At 44.4% G+C, this 19,720-nt stretch overlaps 1 protein-coding gene across 1 annotated transcript in view; it reads left to right on the forward strand.

Moving 5' to 3' along the window:
* The window catches only part of LOC141049896 (extracellular calcium-sensing receptor-like), a 44,070-nt gene extending 38,275 nt beyond the window's left edge, over positions 1 to 5,795 (forward strand). The window contains exons 5-7 of the mRNA XM_073546735.1: positions 1,940 to 2,167; positions 2,256 to 2,379; positions 4,882 to 5,795. Of these exons, the coding sequence (XP_073402836.1) occupies positions 1,940 to 2,167; positions 2,256 to 2,379; positions 4,882 to 5,795 (1,266 nt within the window). The remainder of the gene's footprint in view (positions 1 to 1,939; positions 2,168 to 2,255; positions 2,380 to 4,881) is intronic.
* The last annotated feature ends 13,925 nt before the right edge of the window (positions 5,796 to 19,720 follow it).

The following is a 19,720-nucleotide window of genomic DNA, read 5'->3' on the forward strand; positions in this document are numbered from 1 at the left end:
GTGGGATGGGATCGGGTCAAGTGCACAGGTAGTGAGATGTGATCTTGAGAGTAGAGTGGAGAGTCGATCTTCTGTAATGGTGGAGAAGTTGGTTTTGGGGGAGGAGGGCAGGGCAGGTAGGAGGAAAGGCACTGGGGGTTGTTGACCACAACTGTCTCTGATGTTATCAATCTTCTCCTTGAAAAATGAGGCAAAGTCTTCAGCTGAAATGAGTGGAGAGGGAGGAGGTGCTGGGGGGCGGAGGAGAGAATTGAAAGTGTTGAATAACTGTTTAGGGTTGTGAGACAGGGAGGATATGAGAGATGAAAAGTAGGTTTGTTTTGCTGCAGCGAGTGTGGCCTTGAAAGTAGTGAGGGACTGTTTGAATGTGATGAAGTCCTCATTGGAGTGGGATGGAGTGGGAGCCATATCTGGTGTGCCCTGTGACGATCAACAGGAAACAGCATTCTTTTATGCTGTCGCTCCGGCTCTGTGGAGCAACAAAGTTCGCCACTGTTCACACCGGGTGAAATTTAACCCGCGTGTTTTTAGTGCTCAACCGCCATCTTGTTCCACCATTACTTAGCAGCAGGTTCCATCTCTGCACGGTGGACCCCGAGTTGCGAACGCACCTTATTATTATACTTTATTATACTTTATTTGGTGTATGTGACAAAAGAAGAGGGTGGAGACTTCAGGAAGGGTGGAAGCAGAAATAAAAAATGTCTTTGATTGTTCAGCAGCTTTCTATAACTCTTTCTACTGGGATGGTGCGATCTGACACTGATGTTCCTTGAGCTTGAAATTCACCTTTACATGTGTAGTTACGTGTGTAGTTATCATATGGTTCAAATAATGAATATATTTCCATGTTTATTTTCCCGCTCAGCATTTGTCTAAAGTTTTACTCTTTTTTATGAGATGAGGATGCTAACGGGAAGGACGGGTGATGAATGAAACCTTGTACAAGCTGTAATTTAAGACTCCCCTAATATAAAGTCTCTTCATCCTCACAAACTGTCAGTTTCTTCCTCTGTTGAGCAGCATTAAAAAGGAGGATTATTAACCTTTTATAGGCAAATAAAGAGACAACAACAGAATGCAGGATACAACATCTGAAGATGTGCTAATATACAATTCAATTACGCTGAATTTGGGTTATCTGATGCTACATATGTGAAAAAAGACGAGGGTGGAGACTTCAGGAAGGGTGTGAGAATTAAAAAATTTATTTGCTTGTTCAGCAGCTTTCTATGACTCTTCCTACTGGGAGATCCTAGCGGGAAGTCATTTTTTATCTGCTGGCGCCTAAATCTGAAATGCATCATGCTCAGACTCCCCTCACTGACATATTCTCCCTCTACTTCTTCTCTGTAAAGTTAGGATATGAGAATATTTAACCTCTCTCTGTGACAATGATGCAATGGACTTAATAGCAATGAAAAGGAGAAGCAGGGTGCAGGAACTGCAGGTACAATAACAGGCATTTCATTTATGCTGAATTATGACCTCATGTAACTTGAGAGTGAAGGTTCCATAATGATGACAAGTAGAGGGAAGATTACAATGTTAACACACAATCCTTGGTGAACAAGTGATGAAACATGACCATTTTATCTGGAGCTTGTATGGACATGATATATGAAAATTTATAGCCATTACTATCTAATTACTATCATTACTAAGGCCTTGAAATAAGTAAAGAAGGTTAGGTAGGACTTATAGGCACTGTTCAAATGTTCACCCGTTGGACCAAGCCGCTTTTGAGAATGGGAGTCCCGTATCTCCCTCTAGAATGGGGCAGCAGTCACAGGATCGTGATACTGCCCCATAGGATTGGAGAATATGTGCACAGATTATTTGTTTCATGCCAAATTATGTTATTGTACAAAGACAATGATATTCTGTCATAATTCCTCTAAACACAAGTCCAATAAAGGTTCCATGTTTATTTTCACAGCTGACACGTTACATACAAAATGTCCATGTGAAATTAAGCAATGGAAGAGAGGTCTTCTTCGACAGAAATGGAGATGTCCCAGCTATGTATGATATTGTTAACTGGCAGCTTGGAAGTGATGGGGTCATGAAACATGTGAAAGTAGGAAGCTACGATACTGCAGCCACTGATGGAAAAGTCTTCAATATTGATGCTAGTGGAATTGTCTGGCCTTCAGGAAATCACCAAGTAAAGTACAGTACATACTGTATATATGATGTTTAAGATTTTTCAGAATGTCAGGCGCTCACTGGTTATATTAATCCTTCATACAAAGGTCCCAACATCTGTCTGCAGTCAGAGTTGTCCTTTAGGTTCCAGAAAAGTGATCATAGAAGGAAAACCATCCTGTTGTTTCCAGTGCGTCCCATGTCCTCAAGGAGAAATCTCGAACCAAACTAGTAAGTCCATCAAAACTTTACTTACGGAGTATCAAGGATCAGGAAGCTCAACCAAGTATCTAGAATCAGATTAACAATACGAGAAAATTGGAAGTATGAAAAAATAGCTCATGAAAAGTCAAGGCAGCCACAAACATACAAACATAATCCTGTAATTATCTATGACCAGTATAATCTTAAGTAAGACCATGCTCTACTGGGGAGCACAAAATAATTGATCTAAGTCCAGTTCATTCATAGTGTAAAGGTCTGATACTCACTGCAAGAAATGAGAATTCAAGCACAGACAAATGCAGCATAAACTGAGGGCTGTAGCATAGTCAGGAAATCAGAATTAGGTTACGGTGATCAAGTTCACGGTATAGTTGTCAAATAGAAGAGTCAAAATGGACTTAAATTACTATGTTTCAAAACCCATAAAATGAAGCCTACATTATGGCCATATGTTGTGATCATTTAGAAGGGAAGTACACACGTGGTCAAAATTGTTGGTGCCCCTCGTTTAATGACAGAAAAAAACACAATGGTGACAGAAATAACTTGAATATGACAAAAGTAATAATAAATCAAAAATCTATGAAAATTAACAAATGAATTTCAGACATTGCTTCTCAGCCATGCTTCCACAGAATTTAAAAAAAAAGCAAAAAAAACTCATGAAATAGGCCTGGACAGAAACGATGGTACTCCTAAAAATAATGTGCCAAAAGGGACATGTTAAATCGCGGTGTGTCCACTAATTAGCATCACAGGTGTCTACAATCTTGGAATCAGTGAGTGGCCTGTATAGAGGCTACAGATACTCACTGTGCTGTTTGTTGACATAGTGTGTATCACACCCAACATGGACCAGAGGAAGCGAAGGAAAGAGTTGTCTCAGGAGATTAGGAAGAAAATTAAAGACAAGCATGTTAAAGGTAAAAGTTATAAGACCATCTCCAAGCAGCGTGATGGTCATGTTACTAGAGTTGCACATATTATTTAGATATTTAAGCTCCATGGGACTGTATCCAACCTCCCTGGACGTAGTCACAGGAGGAAAATTGGTGACAAATCAAAGAGACGGATCATACGAATGGTAACACAAGAGACCAGAAAAACTTTTAAACAGATTAAAGGTGAACTTCAAGCTCAAGGAACATCATCCGTCATTGTATGAGCCAAAGTTCACTTCATGGGAGACGACCAAGGAGGACACCATTGTTGAAAAAAATCATAAAAAAGCCGGACTGGGATTTGCCAAACTACATGTTGACAAACCACAGAGCTTCTGGGAGAATGTCCTATGGACAGATGGGACAAAAATGGAACTTTTTGGCAAGGCACATCAGCTCTATGTTCACAGATGGAAAAATGAAGCATATCAAGAAAAGAAGACTGTCCCTACTGTGAAACATGGAGGGGGCTCTGTTATGTTCTGGGGCTGATTTGCTGCATCTGGCACAGGGTGTCTAGAATCTGTGCAGGGTACAATGAAATCTCAAGACTATCAAGTGATTCTAGAGAGAAATGTGCTGCCCAGTGTCATAAAGCTTGATCTCAGTGGCAGGTCATGGGCCAAAACACAGGATAATGACCCAAAACACACAGCTAAAAACACCCAAAAATGGCTAAGAGGAAAACAGTGGACTATTCTGAAATGGCCTTCTATGAGCCCTGACCTAAATCCTATTGAGCATCTTTGGAAAGAGCTGAAACATGCCGTCTGGAAAAGGCAACCTTCAAAGATGAGACAAATGGAGCAGTTTGCTCTTGAGGAGTAAGCCAAAATACCTGTCGAGAGGTGCAGAAGTCTCTCAGGAATCGTTTGATTGCAGTGATTTCCTCAAAAGGTTGTGCAACAAAATATTAAGTTAAGGGAACCATCATTTCTGTCCAGGCCTATTTCATGAGTTTTATTTTTTTTAAATTCTGTGGAAGCATGGCTGAAAAGCAATGTCTGACTTTCATTTGTTCATTTTCATAGATTTTTGATGTATTATTACTTTTGACAGATTCAAGTTATTTCTGTCACCATTGTGGGTTTTTCTGTCATTAAACGAGGGGTAAAAACAATTTTGACAACGTGTGTATGTGACACATATACCTAGGAAGCCGAAAACCTAAGCTTAATATAGTGTGAAGGAAAGGACCATCTAAAGATGATGTCCTAGTTAAGCCTCCGATTTGGCAAATCATTAGAACAATTTATCGTCATATGTGATATTGATATCTACTATAAAAATATAATAAAAACTTTAAAAAAGTCGATAACTTTGGTAAGCAGATAACATGATTAAATAGAATATGATTTAATCGGTTTGTCTACCATTGAGCATGATTTTATATTATAAATATAAGTGTAACTTATCCTGTAGTGTTCAAAAAGTATCGCCAGAGCTGCACTCACTATTCTTTTCATCATTATTGGAACAGCCAAAAAGCTTATCTATGAGAAAATTATAGAGGAAGTTAGGCGACAGAAAATGGCCTTGGAGTAAAGTTTTGTTACTTTCTGCTTAGATTCGATTGATTGTCTGAAGTGTCCTTGGAATTTGTGGCCAAATCCTGGGAAAGACCAATGTGTACCGAAGACCACCGAATACCTGGCATACGAAGAAGTGTTGGGATCCACCTTGGCTGCCATCAGTGCAATCTCCGGCATCATTCCTCCCTCTATTTTGGGGCTCTTTGTACATAATAAGAGTACTCCCATAGTCAGAGCCAACAACTATACCTTAAGTTGTCTCCTTCTTGGGTCTCTTTCATTATGCTTTCTTTGCTCTCTAGTGTTTATTGGTTACCCAAAGCCTGGAACATGTCTAATGAGACAGGCTGTCTTTGGTATGACTTTTGCCCTTTGTGTTTCTTGCATGTTGGCTAAAACCATTATGGTCGTCTTTGCTTTTATGGCCACCAAGCCTGGCAGCAGCCTAAGGAAATGGACAAAACCTCAGGTGTCCTACATCATCGTATTCATTTGCTCGCTCATGCAGTTTATTTTATGTGCATCTTGGATATGTTTGGCTCTTCCATTTCCAAAAATGGATATAAATACATATCCTGGTATAATTATAATTGAATGTAATGAGAACTCTCCAATTGCCTTCTGGTGTATGCTGGGATATCTTGGTCTCTTGGCCACCATCAGCTTCATGGTGGCTTTCATCGCTCGGCGTCTTCCTGATAGTTTCAACGAAGCTAAATTCATTACATTCAGCATGTTGGCCTTTCTCAGTGTTTGGATATCCTTCATCCCAGCTTCTCTAAGTGCTCGTGGGAAGTATAGAGTAGCTATGGAGATCTTTGCCATCTTGACCTCCAGTTGGGCTCTTGTCATCTGTATGTTTCTACCAAAATGTTATATCATACTGTTTAGACCTGACATGAACTCTAGAGATCATCTTACTGTTGGAAAAAATAAAGGTTGGACCTAGGTAGTGAACAGAGTTTCAAAGTAGCAGTCACCAATAAAGCTTAAAGAAAAGTCCAAAGCTAGCTATATTCTTTGGGTAGCTTTTTCAGTCATCAGCATTTCAACAGATTCCCATGCATAGTTTGCTTGACTGAGTAAAAATAAGTGTTATTAGGTAGAGTGCCAAAACTATGGATCAGGCTTTATTTCTCCTGGTGTCCACTACTAAATGTTGGGGGCCTCCATGTTGTTCGTTGGGAGACATTTATAATGAGAAACATTACATTGCATCTAATACAGATCTAATCCAGAATCCAGAACTTCCTGCAACTGTTGGGTTAGCCATTCATTTGTTTTCATTACTAGCGATGAGAGAATTTGTTCGGAAAACGATAATCCAACAAATTCGGTACAAATATGGCACATTCTCATTCGTGATCGGAAACACAAGCAAAATTTTATAAAATTGGAAACAATCGCTAACATTTGGAAAAAGTGCAGGAAAATATTTGCACTGCCACAAAAGTATTTTCAACACTTTAGCAACAATACTGGTGGTGTATCATGAGTGTTTGGCACATGTTTGATGAGGAGAGGGGGTTTCCAGAGCTCAAAGGTGCGGTGTTCTTGGAAACAGTCATTTTTTTTCCTAACTTTATGTGTGCACATTACGGCTAGCCAATCAGGCCACAGGAAACATCCACAATGTCCTGACACAACGGCGTGTGTCATTGGCTGCTGAAATCACATGTCCCTCTCCATATAAAGAGCGGACATCTTGTTTTAGCGCCATTTTGTCATTGTAACAGTGCAGAGAGGCTGCTCCTGACGCTGGCATTGTTAGCAGCAAGCTTTTAGCTAGTTAGCTAGGCGAGTTTTTATCAGTCAGATACAGTAACTAGATAGTGTCCAGTGTGGCTGTAAAATTTATCTTCCAGCACTCTTTTTTTGGCCATTACTGAGGTCCACTGACAAAGCCAACAGGGCACGTGTTGTGCACTGCTTCTATTGTGTTCCATGCATGAGAATAGTATTCTAATTAATATTTTTTCACTAGATAAATGTGAAACAGCCTGCTGTATCCCACCTTGTCATTTAGTGCTGTGGCGATATGAACCTGTTTGCAGACCTAAGGCACATTAAAAAAAATTTAATTTTTCAGTTGAAAAAATGTAGACAACCCAACCCGCCGTACCACACTTTGTCATTTGGTTGGGTTGAAATTAAGCTGTAGAGGTCTGATCCAGAGGCCCTAAAAATTCTTCTGTTCCTAGTGTCATACAGTAGGGGACCTGACTTTCAAATTGTTTGTAGCATATCTTCTTTGTCATACAGGCCTCATCCACACTCAAACAATTCTTTTTCTGTGTCTAACAAAATACAACACGACATAATTTTAACTGGGAATTTACTGACGCTGAAATTCAGCTGTTTGCAGAGGTGGTGCAGAGTTTAAAATCTAATTTTTGGGTGATAATACCGTGCTATTACCACAGTATCTGAGCAACATGACTGGGAAAAAGTGAGGCCATGGTGGAAGGAAAATTACAGTGCTGTGCAAATTAATTGGGACAAAGCATTTTTTTTTAAGTAAAATCGTAAGTTGGTTACCAGTCAGTGATCCAAACCAGTTTTAACTGCTTTGAACAGGCACTCACACCTGTTCAAAGCAGTTAAAATAGCACTTAAAAAAGCACTTAAAAAATGCTTTGTCCCAATTAATTTGCACAGCACTGTAGGCTTGGTGTTCAAAGTGTACGTGGGGTAGGTGGTAATCTTGGTGAAAGCACTAGTGAAGCAACGTCATGTTCTATGCAAAAACAACTGACAACGTCTGCTACTGGACGGGCTACTCCACTACCTTTCTTTAGCAGATGCACAGCGGTATGCCTTGTCGATGAGGCACAGAAAAGGCATGTGCTCGAGTGGATGGCAAGTGCAGCTTCAAGCGGCCTCTCCTCCTCTTCCTCCAAGTTAACATCACACCCAGTCCACAAAGGTTGCACCCAAATTCCCCTTGCTTCCCCCAACGTCCCAACTCTCCAACTATAAAGCTGACTGTACGGAACTACAGATGGGTGAGTCTGAAGAGCTGTGCACACATTCTATACCATGTTCATCAGAAGTGTACTCAAAAGCTTCACAGAGTCAAGAGGAGGAAATCTGCACTGATGCCCAAAACTTTTTAGCTTGGATCTGGGGTAGGACAAAGTAGGGTCCGAACAGCAATCTGACCCTCATCATCAAATGTTAACCCCTGGGGGGAGGTGATCATGTTGAGACTCAGATATCTGAGTCTCACGCGGACTGTACTGTGCTGTCAGGGCAGGAAGAGGAGGAGGGTGACTCCAAGGGTGAGGAATGTAATAACACAGAGGATGATGATGAGGTGTTAGATCCCAGTTGGCGTGAACATAGAGGCACACAGTTGAGTAGGTCATTGGAGGAGAATGACGAGGAGGTTATATTGCGCCACACGTCACAGACATGTAGTGATGCAGCCACGATGACCAATGTATCCTCAGTCACAACTGTGCCTGTGACTAGCAGCATCCACGGGTCTGCAGCTCACAGGGGTGGCAAGGGATGCCTAGCCTGGGCCTTTTCTGACACTGCAAAGGATGAGCCAACTCATATAATCTGCCAAATTGGCAAAAAAACCTGAGTCGAAGTAAAAAGTGCAATAATTTGACTACTGCATGTATGAACCTTCTGTTACGGGCTGGCGGAATACACCAAATAATAAGGAGGGTAATTAGGTGTGTTCGCAGCCCGGTGTCCACCGTGCAGAGATGGTAACTGCTGCTCGGTAATGGCAGACATTTTATGGCGGTACATTAGAGGAACACACGGGGTTAAATCCACCTAGTGTGTACAGAAGCAGACTCTTACCTCACAGAGCCGACCGACCGCCAAACACAAATGCCGCAGCCTGTTTATGCTCACAGAGCTCGGCAATGTGAGCACTGGTGTATAGACACAGGACTCTAACCCTGAGACACTGGGTTAGAGTCCCTCTAGTCACACTAGTGCTCAGCACTGCAACAGTGGTGCCAGGAAGAAACAAATTAAATAACTAAAGCGCACTATGTGCAAACTGCACCACTGTGGCGGACGCCACTAACCACCCAGAACAATGGAGGAAAGCGCCATGCGACTCTTTTATAGCGGCGTCCTTCCGGGACCTGACGCCTAACATTACCCCCCCTCCCAGGGCCCCCTCCCCCCTGTGCCTCGCTATGCTCAAAGGCCGCAATAAGCAAGGAAGCACAAATATTCTCCACAGGTTCCCAGGTCCTATTCTCTCGGCCATGACTATTCCAGTCCACTAGATAATATTTTTGCCCTGTACCACCTTACACCCCACGATGGCGTTCACCTCGTACTCGTCCGAGGACAAGCTTGATGTCCCGGTAGGTGACTCCGAAAATCGGGACATGTGAAGGCGCTTACTTTAAGTATGGACACGTGGAAGGTGTCGGTGATACCCATGTGTGGAGGAAGAGCCAGACGGTAGACCACAGGGTTAACCTGTTTGAGGATGTTGAAAGGACCAATATAGCGAGGTGCGAACTTAGTGGACTCGATCCGCAGCCTGATATTACGGGCGGAGAGCCACACTATGTCACCAGGGGCGAAGGTCGGAGCAGGGCGCCGGTGTGCATCCGCGGAGACCCTCAGTCTCTCCTTGGAGGCCCGGATGGCATCCTGGGTGTAGTCCCAAATGTCACGTGCCTCCACCGCCCAGTCTGCCACCCTAGAGTCAGTGGAAGACACGGGCATGGGCACAGGGAGGTGCGGATGCTGGCCGTAATTAAGGAGGAATGGGGTCTGACCGGTGGAATCAGCCACAGCGTTGTTCAAGGCAAACTCCGAACACGGCAGCAAAGATGCCCAGTCGTCCTGCCTGGCCGAGGCAAAATGTCGTAGGTATGTGACCAAGGTCTGGGTGGCCCTCTCTACCAACCCGTTCGTCTCGGGATGATAGGCCGAGGAGAGATTCAGGTCAATGCTGAGCAAGCGACAGAGTTCTCTCCAAAACCAAGACGCAAGCTGGGGACCTCGGTCACTGACGATCTTGTCCAGCACGCCGTGTAAGCTGAGGACATGTTTGATGAACAGCGAGAGAGGCACCAGGTGCACCATTTTAGAGAAATGGTCTGTGACGACCCAGATAACCGTGCTGCCACTGGACTTGGGTAGGCCCACCACGAAGTCCATACCGACCATCTCCCAGGGCCTGTCGGCCATCGGCAGGGGGTAAAGCAGCCCAGCAGGCCATTGACAAGGAGACTTAATCTTGGCGCAGGAGACGCATGCCCGAATATAGTCTTCGACGTCACAGGCCTTATGCGGCCACCAGTACATCCTCGCCAGAAGCTCAGAGGTCCATTTTGTCCTGAAATGTCCACCCACCCTGGACGAGTGAGCCCAAGAGAGGACCTCCGGTCGCAGACGGGCAGGGACAAATGTCTTGCCCGGAGGTACTGACTCAAGGGCGACCAGAGCCACGGTCCTCAGGCTCTCAGATGGGACGATCAGTCAAGGCTACTCCTCCACTGACACCATGGAGCGGAAGAGAGCATTGGCCCAGACGCTCTTCTCACCGGAGAGAAAATGGAGGGTGAAGTGGAACCGGTAGAAGAACAAGGACCATGTGGCCTGGCGAGAATTTAGCCGCTGGGCTGTCTGCAAATACACCAAGTTCTTGTGGTCGGTGAACACCTGGAAAGGGTGGCGAGCCCCCTCCAGGAGGTGTCTCCAATCCGAGGCCAACTTCATCGCTAGCAACTCCCTGTCCCCGATGGAATAATTCCTCTTCGCCGGCGTGAAGGTCTTAGAGAAAAAGAAGCATGGGTGCTTCCGACATGGCGTGTCATCTGGAACAGGACCGCTCCAGCACCGACGGAAGAGGCATCCACCTCCAGAAAGAAGGGTTTATCTACATCGGGGCAATGTAGAATGGGAGCACTAGCGAAATGGGACATAATGGAGGGGAAGGCCTTGGAGACATGTTCCGACCACAACTTGGGATTTGCACCCTTCTAGGTGAGGGCCACCAAGGGGGCTACCAAAGTCGAGAAGTGGGGGATGAATTGGCGATAATAATTTATGAACCCCATAAAGCGCTGCACCGCTTTGAGAGAATGGGGCTCCTGCCAATGCATCACTGCCTGTAGCTTGGCAGGATCCATGGCCAATCCCTGGGTGTAGATGATATAGCCCAGGAAAGGCAAGGACTCCTGCTCAAACACACACTTCTCCAACTTGGCGTAGAGGGAGTTTGCCCGTAGGAGGTCAAAAAGTTTGCAAACATCTCTCCGGTGAGAGTCAATATCTGGAGAGTAGATGAGGATATCATCCAGATAGACTACAACTGAGGTGGTGAGCATACCCCGGAAGATGTCGTTCACAAAGTCTTGGAAGATGGCTGGGGCATTACAGAGCCTGAAGGGCATCACCAGATATTCATAGTGCCCGTCCCTGGCGTTAAAAGCCGTCTTCCATTCGTCCCCCTCACGGATGTGAATCAGATTGTAAGCCCCCCGGAGATCAAGTTTAGTAAACACTCTCAAACAGTTCCGATATCAGCGGCAGAGGATACTTATTCTTAACGGTGATCGTGTTAAGACCCCTGTAATCAATGCAGGGACGTAGTTCTCCATTCTTCTTCTGGACGAAGAAGAATCCTGCCCCCGCTGGTGACACCGACTTCCTAATGAATCCCCTTGCCAGATTCTCCCTGATATATTGAGACATGGCCTCTGTCTCCGGGAGAGATAGGGGATAGACCCGACCCTGGGGAGGCTCAGCACCAGGCAAGAGGTCAATAGGACAGTGTTAGGGGTGGTGAGGCGGAAGGGTCTCCGCCGCCTTCTTGGAGAACACGTCTGCATACTGTCGATAGTATTTAGAGAGAGATCTGTGGGGACTTCAGTGGAGGCAACCTGAATGCACTCCCTCTGACATGTACCCTCACAGGATTTACTCCACCCGAGAATTCTCCCCGTGGACCACTCTATATGGGGAGAATGATGACACAACCAGGGGACCCCTAAGAGGACCTGGTCGATACCCTCGGGCATGACAAGGAGAGATAGCGTCTCCTGATGGGAAGGAGACAGCGAGATTATCAGCGGGGCGGTCTGGTGGGTAGTCTGAGAGGGTAGTGTCGCTCCATTCACCACTCTGATGGTGACTGGCTGAGATAGTAAAACCAGAGGAATTGCGTGCCGTTGGGCAAAGGCAGACGACATGAAATTGCCCCCCTATCTATAGGTCTTCGCTTGAGATTAACCTAGGATCGTCAGTGGGTCTATTCACAAAGAATGGGTCGCCCACTCCATCGTAGGGTGTCAGCCTAGTCGCAGTGCAGGGTCAGTTTTCCCCCCTCATACCCTAGTCCTGTGCTGCAGAACCGTAACAGTTTGTCCAACCCGAGAAAGTTAAAAAAAAACCCCTCCCGGATTTCTGCAATATGAACAGCGTTCAGGATTTGGGTCAACGCCTGCAAAGGTTAACATTGGAAGTTGCCAGCTTACAATAGCACGTGAGTAATTGCCCAGGGGTCCGCCCTGAAAAGCCTAAGGTGAGTTTGCCTGAATGTTTTTCTGGTAAACGGCAGGAATTTTTTTCTTTCAAAAATGCATGTTTACTTTATTTTCGGCTTAGACCCAGGTCTTCAGGAGCTGAATTACAGTGTGTGGGAATTATTATGTCCTTATTGCGAGGGGAGCCGCAAGTTTGGGCATTTTCATTGCGTCCAGATGACCCTTGTTTAATGTCAGTAGAAGCATTTTTTTCTGCTATGGGGTTGATATATGATTATCCAGATTGGGTCGCTACAGCTGAGGCAAAACTCAGACAGCTGAAACAGGGTTCTGGTAATGCTGAGGGATATTGTACCCAGTTCAGACGATGGTCTGCAGAAATAAGCTGGAATGATCCAGCGCTCAAAAGTCAGTTTTTAGCAGGTTTGAATGACATGGTTAGAGATTTAAAGATTGAGAGACAGGCAGAATGAGGAGAAGGCTTCAATTCTGCTGGATCCTGTCTCTCAAGAGACCCCCGTTGACTATGGGGAACCGATGCAACTTGGCGCAATGTCCTCTCGTTCCCAGGAAAGGGAGAGAAGGTTCTCTGAGGGGCTATGCCTTTATTGTGGTAAGACTGGCCATTTTATCAAGCAATGTGAAGGTCGCATAAATCAGGAAAAGAAATAAAAAAAGTGGGCCGAGTAACCCTCCCGTTCGTATTGCATTTTTACGGTCCGCAGGAGTTTCTTTTTCTGGTAGTTCTATCTGTCATGGTCATACTATGGATTTTCAAGTGATGGTGGACTGTGGGTCTGCACTGAATTTGATCGATCAACAATTTCTAGACAAGTATAAGATTGATTCTGTACCTTTATCATCCCCTTTGCCTGTAGTGGCGATTGATAACACTCCGCTAGAGCATGGGTGCGCTTCCCGAAAGGTCACCGGGTTTCCACTCACTGCGAATATGGAGCACCAGGAATCTTTAGATTTGTTTGTACTTGATAAATTGCCTTTTTCAGTCGTTCTGGGGTTACCCTGGTTAAAAGTGCACAATCCTGTAGTGGACTTGTCGTCAAATACTATAAGATCCTGGGGTCAGGGGTGTTATGGGAAATGTTGTGATGTATACATCGCTGCTGTGGAGAAAAATGAGCTACCTGAAGCCATTCAGGAATTCTGGAAAGTATTTTCTGAAGTTGAGTCACAAGCGCTACCACCGCATAGAGATTACGATTGCGCTATTGAGTTCGTCCCAGGTGCTACTCTCCCTAAGAGTCGTTTATTTAATTTGACGATTCCCGAGAGGGAGGCCTTAAAGGAAAACCTGCAGACTAGTCTTGCTGCAGGTCATGTAAGACCCTCCAGGTCCCCTGTGGCTGTGGGATTCTTTTTTGTCAAAAAGAATGATGGGGGTCTTAGGCCTTGTTTGGATTTCAGGGAGATTAACAAGATCACTGTGCGCAATCCTTACCCCTTGCCGCTATTTCCAGATTTGTTTAACCAATTAGTTGGAGCCAAGTGGTTCTCTAAGATTGATCTCCGTGGGGCATATAACTTGCTGTGAATTAAAGAAGGCAATAAATGGAAGGCAGCCTTTAATACCCCAGAAGGTCATTTTGAGTGTCTGGTAATGCCAAATGCACTGGCATTCTTTCAAAATTTCATCAACGACACTCTGAGGCCGTTGATCGGTAGGAATGTTATTGTTTATTTGGATGATATTTTGATCTACTCTACCGATCTGGAGTAGCATTGACAGAGAGTCCGCAAGGTTCTGCAGGTTCTTTGCTAAACTGGAGAAATGCGAGTATGTGGAACAGAAAACAAGCTTTTTGGGGTACATTGTTTCCAGTGATGGGTTTGAGATGGACGCGGTGAAGGTTCAGGCGGTATTGGAGTGGCCAAGACCTGAATGCTTGAAGTCAATTCAGAGATTCTTGGGGTTTGCTAATTATTACAGAAAATTCATAAAGAATTTTTCTGTTATCGCCAAACCCCTTACTGATCTGACTAAGAAGAGTGACAATACTGTGCAATGGTCCCCTGAGGCTGTTAAGGCCTTTGAGCATCTCAAGGAGAAGTTTAGCTCTGCTCCTGTGTTGATCCAGACAGATGAGAATAAGCCCTTTCTGGTAGAGGTGAATGCCTCATCAGTAGGAGTGGGGGTGTTCTGCCACAGGAGGGAGATGATGGGGTGCATCCCTGTACGTTCTTTTCTAAGAAATTTTCGGAGTCGGAGCTCAACTACGATGTTGGGAACCGAAAATTGCTGGCTATTAAGCTTGCGTTTGAGCATTTTGGAGGGCGCCAGACATCCTATACAAGTCCTTACTGATCATAAGAATTTGATCTATCTGGATCCTGCTAAATGTTTGAATGCTCGTCAAGCTAGGTGGGCATTGTTTTTTGCCTGGTTCTATTTCTCTGTGACATATATCCCTGGGACAAAGAATGTTAAAGCTGATGCTTTGTCTCGAAGTTTCTCCCCACTGTACTGAAGCACAACACTGAAAAGGAGGAATCTATTCTGCAGAAAGGGGTGGTGGTGGCAGCTTTGGGTTCTGAGTTGGAAAATAGCATTCATAAAGCCCAGGATGCAGCACAAACCAACACTCCATATGGGAAATTATTTGTGCCTAAAGCCCTGAGGAGAGCTTTGTTTACAGAATGTCATAAGTCTTGTTTGGCGGGTCATCCAGGGATTGCCAAAACTAGAAAGTTGATTGGTCTTTTCACCCCCAATTTTTATTTTCCCAAGGGTAACAGGACCTCAAAAGTTATTGTGCAATTTGTCCTGAGTATGCTGATACCCCACATGTGGGGGTAAACCACTATTTGGGTGCATGGCAGAGCTTGGAAGGGAAGCAGCGCCATTTGACTTTTTTGGTTGGAAATGAGATCGGACGCCATGTCGCGTTTGGAAAGACCCTAATGTGTCTAAACAGTGGAAAACCCCCACAAATGACACTATTTTGGAAACTAGACCCCCCAAGGAACTTAACTAGATGTGTGGTGAGCACTTTGAACCCCCAAGGGCTTCACTTAAGTTTATAATGCCCAGACGTGAAAATAAAAAAATCATATTTTTTCCACAAACATGATCTTTTAGTCCCCAATTTTTTTATTTTCCCAAGGGTAACAGGAGAAATTGGACACCAGCACTTGTTGTCAAATTAGTCCTGAGTACGCTGATACCCAATATGTGGGAGAAAACTACCGTACGGGCACACGTCGGGGCTTGGAAGGGAAGTAGTGACGTTTTCGAATGCAGACTTTGATGGAATAGTTTGCAGATGTCATGTTGCATTTGGAGAGCCCCTGATGTGCCTAAACTGAGGAAACCCCCCACAAGTGACCCCATTTTGGAAGATAGACCCCCCAAGGAGCTTATCTTGATGTGTGGTGAGCACTTTGAACCCCCAAGTGCTTCACAGAAGTTTATAACGTAGAGCCATAAAAATAAAAAAAATCATATTTTTTTTTCCCACAAAAATGATATTTTTGCCCCCAATTTTTTATTTTCCCAAGGGTAACAGGAGAAATTGAACCCCAAAAATTGTTGTGCAATTTGTCCTGAGTAGGCTGATACCCCATAAGTGGAGGTAAACCACTGTTTGGGTGCATGGCTGAGTTTGGAAGGGAAGGAGAACCATTTGACTTTTTCAACGCATAATTGGCTGTAATTGAGATCAGACGCCGTTGCATTTGGAGAGCACCTGATGTGCCCAAACAGTGGAAACCCCCAATTCTAACTCCAACCCTAACCCCAACATACTCTTAACCCTAATCTCGGCCCTAACCCTAACCCTAAACCAAACCCTAGTGGGAAAATAGAAATAAATTAAAAAAAATTTAATTTTATTATTTTTCCCTAACTAAGGGGGTGATAAAGGGGGGTTTGATTTACTATTTATGGCGGTTTTTATGTTTGGCAGCTGTCATACGCTAAAAGACGCTTTTTATTGTAAAAATAGTTTTTGCATCACCACAGTTTGAGAGCTATAATTTTTCCATATTTTCACCCAACGAGTCATGTGAGGTCTTATTTTTTGCGGGACGAGTTGGCGTTTTTACTGGTACCATTTTTAGGCACGTGATCATTTTTGATTGCTTTTTATTCTGATTTTTGGGACGCAGAATGAACAAAAACCAGCATTTCATGAATTTCTTTTGGGGGGGTGCGTTTACACCGTTCCGCGTGTTGTAAGATGGATATAGCAGTTATATTCTTTGAGTCAGTATGATTACAGCGATACCTCATTTATGTCGTTTTTTATGTTTTGGCGCTTTTATGCAATGAAAACAATTTTATATAAAAATAATTATTTTTGCATCGCTTTATTCTGCGAGCTATAACTTTTTTAATTTTTTGCAGATGACGCTGTGTGGTGGCTCGCTTTTTGAGGGACAATATGACGTTTTCAGTGGTACAATGGATATTTATATATGTCTTTTTGATCGCGCTTTATTGCACTTTTTGTTCTGCAGTGTGCTTTATTTTTTAAGGAGTTCGCTAAAGGGGTTAACTAGTGGGACAGTTTTATAGGGCGGGTCGTTACGGACGCGGCGATACTAAATATGTGTACTTTTATTGTTTGTTTGTTTTATTTCCAAAAGATGAATTTATTAGGGAATATTTTTTTTTTTTTTTTTAATTTATATAGGAATTTTTTATAAATAATTTTTACAAGTATTCTTTTTACTTTATTTTATTGTCCCGGGGGAGGGACATTACTGTAATGTATCAGATAGCTGATCTGGCAGTTTGCACAACACTCTGTCAGATCAGCGATCTGTCAGGCGCTGCACAGGCTTCCTCAGTGCCTGCTCACTGCAGGCACTGAGGAAACCGCTTCCCTGCAGGCCCCCCAAAGGCCCCCACGGCCATCTTGGATCCGGGGGCCTGCAGGGAAGGAGGCCCTCAGAGCAGTGTAGCACATCGCGCTGCTCCGGGGGTCTCAGGGAAGCACGGAGGGAGCCACCTCCCTGCCGATGCTTCCCTAATCCCCCGGTACACTGCAATCATGTTTGATCGCAGTGTGCCAGGGGTTAATATGCCGAGGGCGGTCAGTGACCGCTTCTGACACATAGTGCCGGTGTCAGCTGTGATAATCAGCTGACACCCGGCCGCGATCAGCGGTGCCCCCCCCCTGGAGCGCCGGCTGATAACTTAGACGTACTATCCCATCCCCGGTCATACAGGCCTGGGTATTGTGGACGGGATAGTACGTCTGATGTCAGAAAGAGGTTAAATGTGAACACTTCTGGTTGAGTTTCCATCTGCTGGATTAGGTTTCGTGGAAGACCTATCGGTCCCTATTATACTATTTCTACTGTGGTGAAATTAATGCCACTTTGATGGTATCTGCCAATAACTTTTAGAAATGTGAACACTCCAGGTTGGGTGTCCATCTGTTGGATTGTGGGTACTGGAAGACCTGCCGGTCCCTATTATACTATATCTACTCTCACAAAATTTATGACACTTCTGTGGTGTAAGGCCCTCATTGTTTAAACGTCAACACTCCTGGTTGGGTGTCCATCTGCTGGATTGGGAGTAGTGGAAGACCTGTTGGTCCCTATAATACAGTTTTTACTCTCGTGAAATTGATGCCACTTTTGTGGTGTCTGCCAGTAATTTTTGGAAATGTGAACACTCCTGGTTGGGTCTCCTTCATGCGTATTGCCTGTAGCAGTAGGCCTCTGAGATCGTCAGGCCTACACATCCTTGGACTCAACTACCCGTGTTACTATCCTTAGATTTTTTTGACAATAATAGTCTATGAAATTTATATATTTGTGACACCTGAGTGTGACTGAGTATGAAAGGAGGTTGAGCTGTTGCATGTGGTATCAGGGCTCCCAGCACAGGAGGCCTACACCAATCCCTCACCTAGCTCGTCTTACTGTGACGTCCAATTGAAAGCTGTAAATGCTGTCCCAGACCCCGATACCTCATGCCTGGTTGACTGCTGCAGTGCCATGCTAAAATTTGTACTGTGGGTGAATTGAGGCTACTTTCCTGGTTTCTGTCCCTCATTTGATGTGTTTTGGCAGCATTTGGGGCCATTCTAAGGTGTTGTGCATGTGTTTATTTTTGCCTCCCACTGACCTAAATGGTGATCGGTTATGTTTGGCGAAAATTGCAAATTCGGCGATCGAAATCTGAACCGAACATTGAAATGTTCGCTCATCTCTATTCATTACCTGACAGATTCAAAAAGGATTTCCTATGAAGAGTAAGTGATGTTATCACTAGGATATACTCTACTATGTCTGACACTCATCGATTGTAGATTTCCACTGTCTAAACATTTGACAGGAGGAATTAGATTAGTGCCCGCTTTATTCTAAAATGTTAGGGGATCCAAGTGGTAAGATTATTCAGATAATGATTTTAAATATACAGTCCTCAACATGGAACCTGCAACATCAAGTAAGAAAAGTCATGGAATTATCAAAATCTCGGGATGGATAGACATGTTATCATGACTGGTGATTGTGGAACCACTGTGCCACGGATCAGGAAGAGCCTGTAGGGGCATAACTAAGACACCACCTGGTTCTTCACTAGAACCCCGGATGGTGTGGTTAGACTTGAGCCTAGTGTGGTTAAACTGAGGAGACAACCACTCACAACCTACCAAGTAATGGAGGTGTAACAATTATGTAGGTACTAAGGAATCTGATAGCGTGGGATAAAACCAATCTGAGAACGAAGCTGCAGTAATAAGATGTCCAATCTGTCTTGAATGCTGCAGCCAGGATCATATTCCTCGCCAATCATTACACCGATGCCTCTACCTTGTGCCAGTCATTACACTGGCTACCCATCCACTCCAGAATCCAGTACAAACTTATTACCCTCACCCACAAAGCTCTTCATTGCTCAGCACCACCCTACATCTCCACCCTTGTTTCAGTATACCATCCTACTCGCGCCCTCCGTTCTGCTGATGACCTGAGGTTAGTATCCTTAATAATCAGAACCTCCCACTCCCGTCTTCAAGACTATACACGTGCTGCGCCAATTCTTTGGAATGCACTTCCCAGGTCAATACGATTAGTCCCCAATCCCCACAATTTTAAGCGTGCCCTGAAAACGCATTTATTCAGACTGTCCTACCGCCTCAACACATTAACCTAATCTATCCCTATGTGGCACAGCCAAAAGTTTTTTACCATAACCAGGTTCCCCGCATCATGTTCCCACATGCTTTATACATCCATTAGCCCTCTGTGTCTGTACTATTACACACTTAACATTATGGCTGGTCCACACAATCAGGGCAACTGTTACCACCAACCTTTCGTGTCTCCCCTTTTTTCCTCATAGATTGTAAGCTTGCGAGCAGGGCCCTCATTCCTCTTGGCATCTGTTATGATCTATGTGATTATTAGTGTTGAG

The sequence above is a fragment of the Dendrobates tinctorius genome, unplaced genomic scaffold (assembly GCF_039654945.1).
Source record: "Dendrobates tinctorius isolate UK_male_01 unplaced genomic scaffold, ASM3965494v1 ptg000151l, whole genome shotgun sequence".
Taxonomy (NCBI): Eukaryota; Metazoa; Chordata; class Amphibia; order Anura; family Dendrobatidae; genus Dendrobates; species Dendrobates tinctorius.